The sequence below is a fragment of the Mobula birostris genome, chromosome 16, assembly GCF_030028105.1.
Source record: "Mobula birostris isolate sMobBir1 chromosome 16, sMobBir1.hap1, whole genome shotgun sequence".
Taxonomy (NCBI): Eukaryota; Metazoa; Chordata; class Chondrichthyes; order Myliobatiformes; family Myliobatidae; genus Mobula; species Mobula birostris.
This window is the reverse complement of record NC_092385.1, coordinates 3556778-3569291: the sequence shown is the minus strand read 5'-3', so window position 1 is coordinate 3569291 and position 12514 is coordinate 3556778. Positions and strand designations below refer to the sequence as shown.

The 12514-nt window shown below is 48.6% G+C and overlaps 1 protein-coding gene across 1 annotated transcript in view; it reads left to right on the top strand.

The window, feature by feature from the left end:
- The window catches only part of LOC140210821 (uncharacterized), a 96287-nt gene that overhangs the window by 17699 nt on the left and 66074 nt on the right, over positions 1–12514 (top strand). The window contains exons 4-7 of the mRNA XM_072280087.1: positions 481–590; positions 1827–1949; positions 6801–6874; positions 8062–8279. Coding sequence (XP_072136188.1) covers positions 481–590; positions 1827–1949; positions 6801–6874; positions 8062–8279 — 525 coding nt within the window. The remainder of the gene's footprint in view (positions 1–480; positions 591–1826; positions 1950–6800; positions 6875–8061; positions 8280–12514) is intronic.

Sequence of the window (12514 nt, the reverse complement as noted above, 5' to 3'; positions counted from 1 at the left end):
GGAGCACCTTATACCTCCTTTGATAGAGATGTATCTCTACCCCACCACCCAATTCTACCATAATGCCTACTATAGTACCATAATACCTGGTTTCAACCACTTCCTCTGGCAGATCGTTCCATATACTCACCAAACGTTTGTCCCCAGGTCCCTTTTAAATATTTTCCCACTCAGCCTTATCATGGGCTCCCTAGTTTTGGACTCCCCTCCCCTGGCGGTAAAGACTGTTACCACGCATTGTGTCTTTGCCCCTCATAACTCTATGAGGTCACTTCCTCATTCTCCTACATCTCGAGGAATGAAGACCTACCCTGTCTCCTCACGCCCTGGCAACATCTTCATAACAAGGGGGTATATAATTGCAACTGTTTCATTCAGGATGTGTACGATAGGGTGGGTGGGTGGGGGCGGAGCATGAGAGTGTGAATTTAATGACCGTCAAAGTTCAAAGTTCAACCTTTTGCTCTCTTGTATCTCCAGGCAAACGGGAACTGGAGTTTCCAAAGCAAACGTACGGCGTTTTAAAACAAATAATTCACTCCAGCAAGTTTAATGTCTACTTTGCCCTAGGCAAGGATTGCTCACTGAAGGTAGGAGGGACTTCCAGACCTGGGGGCTTGGCCAGACCATCGACGCTGGGGCGGTTACGTCAGAATCGGAATTAGAATCAGGTTTAATATAACTGAAAAATATCATGAAGTTTGTTGTTTTGGGGCAGCAGTACTGTGCGATACATAAAATGCTATAAATTACAATAAGATATATATATATATATATCTAAAATAAGCAGTGCCAAAAGAGAGCAAAAGTATTGAGTTAGTGTTCATGGGTTCAATGTCCATTCAGAAATCTGATGGTGGAGGGGAGTACACTGTTCCTGAATCGTTGAGTGTGTGTCTTCAGGCTCCTGTACCTCCTCCCTGATGCTGGCAGTGAGAAGAGGGAGATGGGGGTCCTTAATGATATATGGGATCCATAAAGGCCTGGCACCTTCCCAGATGGGGTGTTTCTGGAGGTGGGAGAGTCTCAGCACACAGACTCCGAACAGAAGGAAATCCATCTAGGACAGAGCAGAGGAGGAATTTCTTTAGCCAGATGCTGATGAATTGATTGCCATAGGTGTCTGTGGGGGCCAACATGCCGGGTAAATGGGGTACCACGGTCGTGTAGCGATTAGAGATGAGCGCAACGCTGTTACAGCTCGGGGCTTCGGAGCTCGGAGTTCAATCCTGGCGCCTTCTGTAAAGAGTTTGTATGTTCTCTCCAAGACTGCGAGGGTTTCCCCCGGGGGCTGCAGTTTCCCCCCCACAGTCCAAAGATGGTCCAGCTAGCTGGGTAATTGGTCATTGTAGATTGTCCTGTGATTGGGCTCGTGTTGAACAGGGGGCTTGCCGGGTGGTGCAGCTCGCTGTGCGGTTAGGGCCCATTCTGCACTGTCCCTCTAAATAAAAGTAAATATTTAAAGTGGAGGTTGAAAGTTCTTGATTACTCATTGTGTCAAAGGTTAAGGGGTGAAGGCAGCAGAATGGGGTTGAGAGGGTTAATAAATCAGTTGAGATGGAATACCAGAGCAGACTCGATGGGCTGAATGGCCTAGTTCTGCTTCTGTGTCTTATGGGCTCAAGGATGGCAGTGACTGGCAAGTGGGATGGTGCAAGTTGAGGATTAGGGTGAAGCTGTGGAGACGGGCACTTTGCCAGGGGTATGGTGTTTGGATTCTGTCACCAGCACACCGAGGGACTGTCCGCTCCTTGCTGGTCCATGACTGGGTGGGATCTCTCTGGGCAGAAGCACGATTGATGATTCCGACCAAACCCTCCCCACAGGTTTACAACAAGGATTTCCGTGAGACGTTTGCAGTTCCCGGCTCGGACCTCAGCGCTGCCAAATCCATCATGTTTAACCCCAAGGCCGACGAGCTGATCACTGGAGGGGTCGGGGGAGTCAAGGTAAATACCTCAGCTGCCTGTGTAGCTGGCAGTCCAGGCTAGCGACTGGAGGGTGGGGGGCAGGTTCTGACTCTGAGAGTACGCGGACAAGGACTGGAAGCCTGGGGGTGGCCTGTACTGGGTTTGTGTGTGAGAGATTGTGGGTGGGTGGGAAAGGGACTTGCTTTGTTCTGTTGTTTTTGCTGTGTGTGTTGTGATGAATCTTGTATACGTTATGAACCTGCCAGGGTGAGGCCGGACAAAATCTGGAGGAACAACCCCCTCGTATTCATTCTGGGGAGTCTATAGTCCGATGGCGTTAACACTGAATTCTCTGATTCAGATTAATTTATTTATCATGCGTGCATTAAAGCACATAGTGAAATCTGTCATTTGCAAACATTAATCTTCAACAGCTAACACATCCCAGCGACATGCTGGAGGTAGCCCACAAGTGTTGGCTCGCATTCTGACGCCAACGTAGCAAGCCCAGAGTGTTCAGCAGAACAACAAGGCACCAGCCGTGGGGCGGCACGGTAGTGTAGTGATTAACCAACACTTTACTGGTGACCCGGGTTCGATTCCCATCACACGGTAGTGTAGTGGTTGGCACAATGTTTTACAGTACCAGTCACCCGGGTTCAACTCCCACTGCTGCCTGTAAGGAGTTTGTACGTTTCCCCGTGATCTCCGGGTGTTCCGATTTCCTCCCACACTCCAAAGGCGTACCAGTCATTGTAAATTGATGGGATTAAATTTGGGGATTGCTGGGAGGCTCGGCTCAAAGGGCTGGAATGAATCTTGTCCACACACACACAGACACATATATACATACACACACACACACACACACACACACACACACACACACACACCTCCAATGTCAGGACAGTTCACCTCTGGGCCCCCCGGATTCTCAAAGTCACAGACATCGGACCTCGAGCCTCTAGTCCCTGACCGGACTGGAAACCTGCAGAAAGAAGACTCAGTAGTTTAGGATACTGCTCAGAAAGATGTAATTCAGCCTATGCCAGATGTTCCACTCCTCACCAGCCTCCTACAGTGTGGAAGTGCTGTGTGCGGCTGTCCGGCAGGCAGACAGCTTTAACGCCCTGACTAACCAAGAACCTATCAACCTCCACTTTAAATATACCCAATGACTTGGCCTCCACAGAGATCTATGGCAATAAATTCCACAGCTTCACCACCATCTAGCTAAAGAAATTCATCCTCATTTCTGAAAACTGGCACCAGATAATTTAGTGTGGCAGCAATGTGTTAGCATTCACACAACTTCTACCCTCTCTGCCCTCCTTCTCTCTCCTCCTGATCTGAAGAGCAAGGTTGTAATGCTGAGACTTTATAATGTATTGGTCAGACTGCACTTGAAGTATTGTGAGCAGTTTTGAGCCCCTTTTCTAAGAAAAGATGTGCTGGCATTGGAGAGAGTCCAGAGGAGGTTCATGAGAATTATCACAGGAATGAAAGGGTTAACACATGAGGAGTGTTTGATGGCTCTGGGCCTGTACTCGCTGGAGTTTAGAGGAATGAGGGGAGAACTCATTGAAACATACTGAAAGGCCCAGGCAGAGTGGATGTGGAGAGGGTGTAACCTCTAGTGGGGGAGTCTAGGACCGGAGAGCACAGTCTCAGAATACAAGGACGTGCCTTTAGAACAGACGAGGAGGAATTTCTTTAGCCAGTTGGTGGTGAATCTGTGGAATTCATTGTCATAGATGGCAGTGGAGGCCAAGACATTGGGTACATTTAAAGTGGAGGTTGATAGGTTCTTGATTAGTCAGGGTGTCAAAGGATACGGGAGAAGGCAGGAGAATAGGGTTGAGAGGGATAATAAATCAGCCATGATGGAATGGTGGAGCAGACTCGATGGGACAAATGGCCTAATTCAGAACATATGTCTTATGGTCCTATCTACACACTTGCTCCTGGCCCCACCCTGGCCCCCATCACCCTGAGTATGTCCCCTTTCCCATAAGACCGATAGACGATGGAACCAGAATTAGGTAATTCACCCATCAAGTCAGCTCTGCCAATCCGTCATGGTTCCACCCTCTCCATCTGCCATCACCCACACGTGCCTCCCACTGGGTCCCCCCTCTGTTCCCGTCTGCCCTCTCCACCTCCCTCATTTGGTTCCAGTCTCCCTCTTCCTCTCCTACCAAATTCCACCATCTGCAACCCTTTGTCACCTCTAGCCATCACCTCCCAGCCTCTGTCATTGCCTATCTCCACCCTCCCTTCCTCCATCTGCCTACCATCGCCCCTCACCTGGATCCAGCCATCACCTCCCAGCCTCTGTCACTATCTCCACACTCCCCCCCTCCATCTACCTATCACCCCCTCCCATGTCTGGATCCACCCATCTCCTGTCCATTTTCTCTCGTCCTTATGCTGCCTCTCTTCTCTCCATCTTTCAGTCCAGATGTAAAGTCATGAACCAAAATGTTGACTGCTCAATGGTAATTAGCTTACCAAAGTTCAAATTAAATTTATTATTAAAGTATATATATGCCACCATTTACAACACTGGGATTTTTTTTCTTGTGGGCATACTCAATAAATCCATAATAGAATAATGACTATGAAATACTCAGTGAAAGACTGCATCAGCGTGGGCATCAATGTCACGTGTAGCGAGGCACAGTGAAACTCTTGTTTGCCACCCAGACAGAGCGCTCCGTGCATCAGTGCACTGAGGTACAATAGGGGCAAGCAACAACAGAATGCAGAATAAAGTTTTACAGTTACAGAGAATGTGCAGAATTCGAATCAAGTTTATTATCAGTGAGTGGATGTTCCTGGTCTTCTCCTGCTGGAGCCCACCCATCAAGTTTCAACGTGTTGTGCATTCGGAGATGCTCTTCTGCACTCCACTGTTGTAACGTGTGGTGATTTGAGTTACTGTCACCTTCCTGTCAGCTTGAACCAGCCTGGCCATTCTCCTCTGACCTCTCTCATTAACAAGATATCTTCACTCACAGAACCTCCGCTCACTGCATGATTTTTCTTTTTCACTCCAGAGACTGTCGTGTGTGAAAATTCCAGGAGATCAGCAGCTTCTGAGATACTCAAACCACCCCATCTGGCACCAACAGCCATTCCACAGTCAAAGTCACTTCAATCACATTTCTTCCCCATTCTGATGTTTGGTCTGAACAGCAACTGACCCTCTTGACCATGTCTACATGCTTTTATGCATTGAGTTGCTGCCACGTGATTGGCTGATTAGATATTTGCATTAATGAGCAGGTGTACAGGTGTACAGAGGCCACTGAGTGTGCGTTGTGAAGTTTGTTGTTTTGCGGCAGCGGTACAGCGCAAGACATAAAAAAGTACTGTAGGTTACAATACGAAATGTACACCAAATAAATATGTGGTGCAAAAAGAAAACAAAATAGTAGGGTAGTGCTCGTGGGTTCATAGACCGTCCAGGAATCTGATGGTGAGGAGAAGAAGCTGTTGCTAAAATGTTTGAGTGTGCGTCTTCAGGCTCCTGTACCGTCTCCCCCAGAGTAATGAGAAGAGAGCATGTCCTGGGTGGCGGGGCTCCTTAATGATTGCGGGGGTTTCCTCTGGGTGCCCTGGTTTCCTCCCACGTTCCAAACCTGTGCAGGTTAGGATCCTCAATGATTGCGGGGGTTTCCTCTGGGTGCCCTGGTTTCCTCCTACATTCCAAACCTGTGCAGGTTAGGATCCTTAATGATGGATTCTGGTTTCCAGAGGCACCGCCTTTTGAAAATGTCCTCGATGGTGGAGAGGGTTGTGTCCGTGATGGAGCAATCAACGTCAGTAAGATGCGGGCAAGCTATGGCCCAGCACATACAGCAAGTCCAATTATGAAGAGAGCAGGGCAGCGGCCTGCTTCCTTGGGGGTTTGTGAAGGTTCAGTATGACATCTAAAGCTCCTTCAAGCGTCTATGGATATGTGTGGAGGGTATACTGACTGGCTGTGAAGCCCTCCCGGCCATTGAGCACATCCACATGAAACGCTGTCGCAGGAAAGCAGCATCCATCATCAGTGACCCCCACCACCCAGGACGTGCTCTCTTCTCACTGCTGCCAGGAGCCTCAGGGCTCACACCACCAGGTTCAGGAAAAGTTATTACCCCTCAACCATCAGGCTCCTGAACTAAAGGGATTAACTTCCCTCAACTTCACTCGCCCCATCATTGAAATGTTCCTACAACCAATGGAATTACTTTCAAGGAATCTTCATCTGGTGTTCTTGATGTTATTTATTGACTATTATTGCTTCTTCTTTTGAATTTGCACACTTCGCTGGCTGGTTGAATGCCGTAGTTGGGCGGTCTTTCACTAATGCTGTTACAGTTATTACTGTAATGATTTGAGTACGCCCACAAGAAAACAAATCTCAGGCTTGCCTGTGGCGACATATATATACTTTGATAAAAAAAATTTACTTTGAATTTTGGTGACACTTGTGGGCTGTCCCCAGCACATCCTTGGACTGTGTTGGCTGTTGACACAAGCAGCGCATTTCACTGTATGTTTCGATGTTTTGATGTTTCGATGCATGTGTGACTAATAAAGCTAATCAAATCTGTATCCGGTCCATGATAAGGAAAGGTTTTAGAGGGACGTGGGCCAGCTGTAGACACACATCATGGCTGACATGGACAAATTGGGCCGCAGGATTGGTTCCGTGCTGTTCTAAGATTCGACGTGGACCTCCGGGCCTCCCCGGATCCGTGAAGGAACATGCTCGTACAGTGATCCTCCTTGTAGCAAGGGAAAGGCAGAGGGAGCTGTGGGCTGAAGGGGTGTGGAGGGGGGAATCAGTCACTTATGCATTGGGGATGCCCCCATTAACCATTTTTATCTCCTTTTCAGTTCTGGAAGTACAGAGTCAACCCCAAGAGCACAAATAAGATTTTACCCATGTCCAACTATGAGCTTTTCTTGAGGTATGGTGATGATATATTTGGTGTTTCAATATGAAATAATGTTTACTAGAAAATGAGATGACTTTACCCTGTTAGGTTTGTGATGCATTTGGATAAAAAATAATTCAAGTCCAGATTTAAATTTCATGAATATCGCCAAAGGAAACAGTGTTCCTCCAGGGTCAAAGTGCAAGCACATTATTAACAGCACAAATAGCACATGTAGTTACAATTTAAAAAAACATAATGTACAGTCACAAAGAAAAATAAATATAGCCCAAGTCAAGTTATCCTGGTGCAGCTTGTTCTTCCACTGAGCAGGCACCAGAGGGCAGCACTGAGCAGGTGCCGGGAGGGCAGCGCCGAGCGGGCACCAGAGGGCAGCACCGAGCGGGCGCCAGGAGAGTAGGGCCAAGGGGAGGGATCAGCCCCCACCCAGAATGGATTCCAGCAGACCCACAGAGGCGATTGCAACAAGTGACCCTGTCTTGGCCAAAACCAAGGCAATGTCGCTCGCCATTGGTCTTGCCAATGAACCAGTGAACTGAACCTTAAGTATTCTACATTACCAATGTCTAACAGGGTCTCGGACCATAATATAAAAATGTCCAAGACAGTCAGTCATACCTTTTTATTGGACCGGGCACTGTATTATGGTACGTGACAAGTCCAGACGATGCATAGTGATGGCACGTAATAAGTCCAGCTCCATCGCTATCGAGCAACTTGCTGACGGGGTAGAACTAGAGTTCTTGATGTTCTTACTATCCAGCAGTGACTTCCAATCATAAAAGGAGAAGTGCAGGATGAACAAAAGCGCCTTTGATTGGACCTGGAGTGGCCGCTGCGTCCGAGGAGGGCGAGGGCCACTTTAAGATGGTGCTGGTGAATCTCAGTGACTCCTGCCTGGTGGCAAATGAAACAAGGAAAGCGACTAAGTAGTTTGATAATCATTGTTTTTCTGGCAAATGATCGTCGCAAGCAATAGTCTGTAACTTCCCTCTGAACTGGGGAGGCAATTCGATGTGACAGAACTGGGGCGAGGCGAGGTGGGTCAATGGGACCTGAGTTGTAGGGAAAGGTTCAACAGGTTGGACTTTGTTCCCTGGAGCATAGTGTGTGTGTGTGTGTGTGTGTGTGTGTGAGTGTGTGTGTGTGTGAGTGTTGTATATGAAACACGTACCTGTGTGCCCTTTCTGTGTCTGCAGGGCTGACTACCCCCACATGGGCGGCACCTGGGTGAGGAAGGTGGAGTTGGACGTTGGCGGCCAGATGGTCCTCTGCTGTTCCGTCCAGGCTCTGTTCTGCTACAACACCAAGGGGCAGCTCCTCCTGGTGATCCCTCACCCGCACAAGTCCTCTCTCACTGCCTGCATTTCCTCACCCTACGATGAGTCGCTGCTGACTGCCTCTGAAGATCACGATGGTAAGGTCTGATAGGAAACACGTTCCCATGGGATAGAGCACAGAACAGTTCAGCATATCACAACCTTCTCATCTACTCTAAGATCAATCCAACCCTTCCCTCCATTTTTTGATCATCCATCTGCCTATTTATGAGTTTCTTAAATGTCCCTGATGTATCTGCCTCTCTCACCACCCCCTGGCAGCGCTTTCCACATGCCCACCACTCTGCATTAAACACCTACCTCTGATATCCCCCCGTACTTCCTCCAAACACCTTAAAATTATGACCCCTCATTAACCCTTTCCTCCTTGGGTAAAAGTCTCTAGCTGTCCATTCAATCTGTGCCTCTTATCATTGAGTACACCTCTATCCAGTCACCTCTCATCCTCCTTCACTCCTAGCTCACTCAACCTGTCCTCATAAGACATGCTTTCTAATCCAGGCACCATCCTGGTAAATCTCCCCTGTAAAGTTTCCTCATCCGTCCTTTAATGAGGTGACCAGAACTGAAGACATATTCCAACTGTGTATATGGTACTCAATTCTGGTTGGCTCGTTATAGGGAAAGGTGTGTGGTGAAACCCTGAGAGGGGAGGGGATCTGGGGATGTGGAGGGCACGTTGTGACACAGTGGTGCAGTTCGATCCCACGTGGAGGGATTATTTTGGCAAAGCTCCTTGGCAACGTCACTTTTCCCCCAGAACGGGTTTGACAGAATCCCCCCCCCACCCCCACACCCACACCAAGTTCTGCCAGGGCTGAAGGGGTTAAGTGTTCCGTTCCTGCTGCCTCGTTATAAGAGGGATGTGGGAGGGTGCAGAGGATGCTGCCTGGATTAGAGAGCATTGTCTCAGGACTTGGATGAGGAATTGGAAAGGTAAATTAGTGAGCTTGCAGGTGACGCGAATGTTGGTGGTGTTGTGGATAGTCTAGAATGGTGGTGTAGTTACAACCGGACATTGACAGGATGCAGGGCTGGGCTGAGAAGTGGCAGATGGAGTTCAACCCGGAAAAGTGGGAAGTGATTCACTTTGGAAGGTCGAACTTGAAGGCAGGGTACAGGGTTAATAGCAGGATTCTTAACTGTATGGAGGAACAGGGGGATCTTGTCCATAAACTCCTCAAAGCTGCTTCACAAGTTGATGGTGTGGTTAAGGTGTAAGGTGTTGGCCTTCATTAGTTGTGGGTTTAAGTTCAAGATTATGTTTCAGCTCTATAAAACCCTGGTTAGACCGCACTTGGAATATCACGTTCAGTTCTGGTCACCTCATTATGGGGAGGATGTGCAAGCTTTAGAGAGGGTGCAGAGGAGATTCATCAGGATGCTGTCTGGGTGAGAGAGCATGTCTTATGAGGGTAGATTGAGCGAGCTGGGGCTTTCCTCTTTGGAGCGAAGGAGGATGATTTGATGGAGGCATAGATGAGCAGATAGCCAGAGACTTTTTCCCAGAGTGGAAATGACTAGTAAAAGAGGGTATAGTTTTAAGGTGATAGGTGGAAAGTATAGGTGAGGGATAGTTTTTTCACAGAGTGGTGCATGTGTGGAACATACTGCTGGGGTGGTGATAGAGGCAGATTCATTAGGGACTCTTCAATGATGATAGAAAAATGTAGGCCTTGTGGGAGGAAAGGGTTGGGTTGATCTTTGAGTAGGTTAGGTAGAGAAGGTAACACTGTAGGCCAATGAGCCTGTATCATGTTCTATAATGAAAGGTCTTTCGCCTGAAATATCATCTCTACGTCTTTCTCCACAGAGGCCACACAACATGTTAATTATTTTTAATTTCATCTGTAAGATGCTTTAAAGATCTGTAAAGATAGACAGATTCAATTTCTTGTGGTGTGGACTCAGAGTATTGGGAAAGGAAGTAGATGAATTGGGCGTGGTTTTCAAATTAATATTTTGGTAAAGCCGTTCATTATTGAGCAGAGAGACCTTGGAGTACACGTAGACCGTTCCCTGAAAGTGGCACCATGGGGAGACAAGGTGCTGAAGATGCTGGTCTCCATCGGCCGAGGCACCCAGTGTAAAGTTACGTTGCAGCTGTAAAAGACATTGGTGAGGTCGCACTTGGAGTATTGTACCCAGTTTCGGTCACCCTCCTAAAGGTAAGATGCCATTAAGCTGGGAAGTGTGCAGAGGACATCTATCAGGATGTTGCCAGGATTGAGTTATGGAGAGAGGTTGAACAGGTCTAAGGTTTTATTCACTGGAGTGAAGGAGAGTGAGGCAAGATTTTATACAGATGTATTACATCGTAGGGTGGTAGCTCTGTCTTTGTCCCAGGGACGGGGAATCAGGAACTAGAGGGCACATGTTTAAGGTGAGAGTGGAGAGGTTTCAGTCGGGCGCCGGACGCTCGGAGAGATTCGGCGGGGGGCGGGCGCCTGGCACTCGGCCGGGGGCCGTGGTCGAGTGGTCGGCGACTTGGGCCAGCTCCCCCACCAGACTTAGTCTGGTGAGGAGGGTGTGAGGACACCCAGCAGGACTAAAAAAAAACAAGACCTGACAAAGGGCAGATGAGCTACTTGTGAGCCAACGGCCACCTTCCGTGGAAGAGATTAAAGCCTCACCATGTATCTATGAATCGTATGCTATGCGCTTAGTTAGAAGAGACATGATGAGCTTGGGCGCTGCACCATATGCCTGGACCTGCCCAAGGCCTCCGCCTAAGGAAGGGCCGAGCTCGAGGAAGTGGCTGCGGCTGGAGGCCGACATGGCCTCGGGCTCGAGTTCAGCGGGGGCGGCGGCAGACAATGCCAAGGTGGCCAGTGAGAACAAACTGGAGAAGAGGCTGTACTCGATGCTGTCGCAAGATCGAAGAAGATAGAGGTGCATAGCTGCCAACCCCGGATTCGGGACGGCACCCACTGACTGACTGACTGGAGAGATTTAATAGGAACCTGAGGGGCATCCTTTCCAGCCAGAGGGTGCTCGGAGGTAAGTGGTTTATGGAGATACAGCACAGGATAGACCGTCCGGCCCTTTGGGCCTTGCCACCCAGCAATCCCCCCGTTTCAATCTAGCCTAATCATGGGACAATTTACAATGACCAATTAGCCTATCAACCAGTACGTCTTTGGGAGGAAACCAGGGGACCTGGAGGAAACCCACGTGGTCACAGGAAGAATGTACAAACTCCCTGGCGGGAATTGAACCCGGGTTGCTGGTACTGTAAAGCGTTGTGCTAATCACTACACTACCACGCTGCCCAAAAGGTTCTTGGACAAGTACATGGAGGCGAAGGGTTTAGAGGGATGTGGGCCAAAATTAGACAACTGGGACTAGCTTTGGTGGACACCTTGCTCAGCATGGATCAGATGGGCCGAAGAGCCTTTCTGCCGGCTGTAAGACTCGGTGACTGTACGTACCAAGACACAGATTTTGTTTGCGCGCCACCCAGGCACATTAAAGTGGAACAGACTGCGAATAGAGTGCTACAGTCGCAGAGAAGGTGCAGTGCACGCAAGGACATAGCAAAGCTGATTGTGAGGTCAGGAGTCCATCTTACAGTACGAGGGAACCGTTCGGGAGTCTGATAACAGAGGGATGGAAGGTGTCCCTGAGCCTGGTGGTACGAGCTTACAGGCTTTTGTACCTTCTGCCTGAGGGGGGCAGGAGTGGAGAGAAAAGAGTATGTCTGGGCTGGGTAGGGTCTTTGATTATGTTGGCTGCTTTACTGAGGTAGTGAGAAGTGTGGACAGAGTCCATCAGATTTGGAATCAGGGTTATGTCACTAACGTGCTGTATGACGTGAAGAACCTGCCTTCTCTCCATACCCCCTGATCCCTTTAGCCACAAGGGCCATATCCAACTCCCTCTTAAATATAGCCAATGAACTGGCCTCAACTGTTTCCTGTGGCAGAGAATTCCACAGATTCACCACTCTCTGTGTGAAGAAGTTTTTCCTAATCTCGGTCCTAAAAGGCTTCCCCTTTATCCTCAAACTGTGACTCCTCGTTCTGGACTTCCCCAACATCGGGAACAATCTTCCTGCATCTAGCCTGTCCAATCCCTTTAGGATCTTATACGTTTCAATCAGATCCCCCCTCAATCTTCTAAATTCCAACAAGTACAAGCCTAGTTCATCCAGTCTTTCTTCATATGAAAGTCCTGCCATCCCAGGAATCAATCTGGTGAACCTTCTTTGTACTCCCTCTATGGCAAGGATGTCTTTCCTCAGATTAGGGGACCAAAACTGCACACAATGAAGCTGTTCCTGAAATGTTAAGTGTGAGTCTTCAGGCTCCTG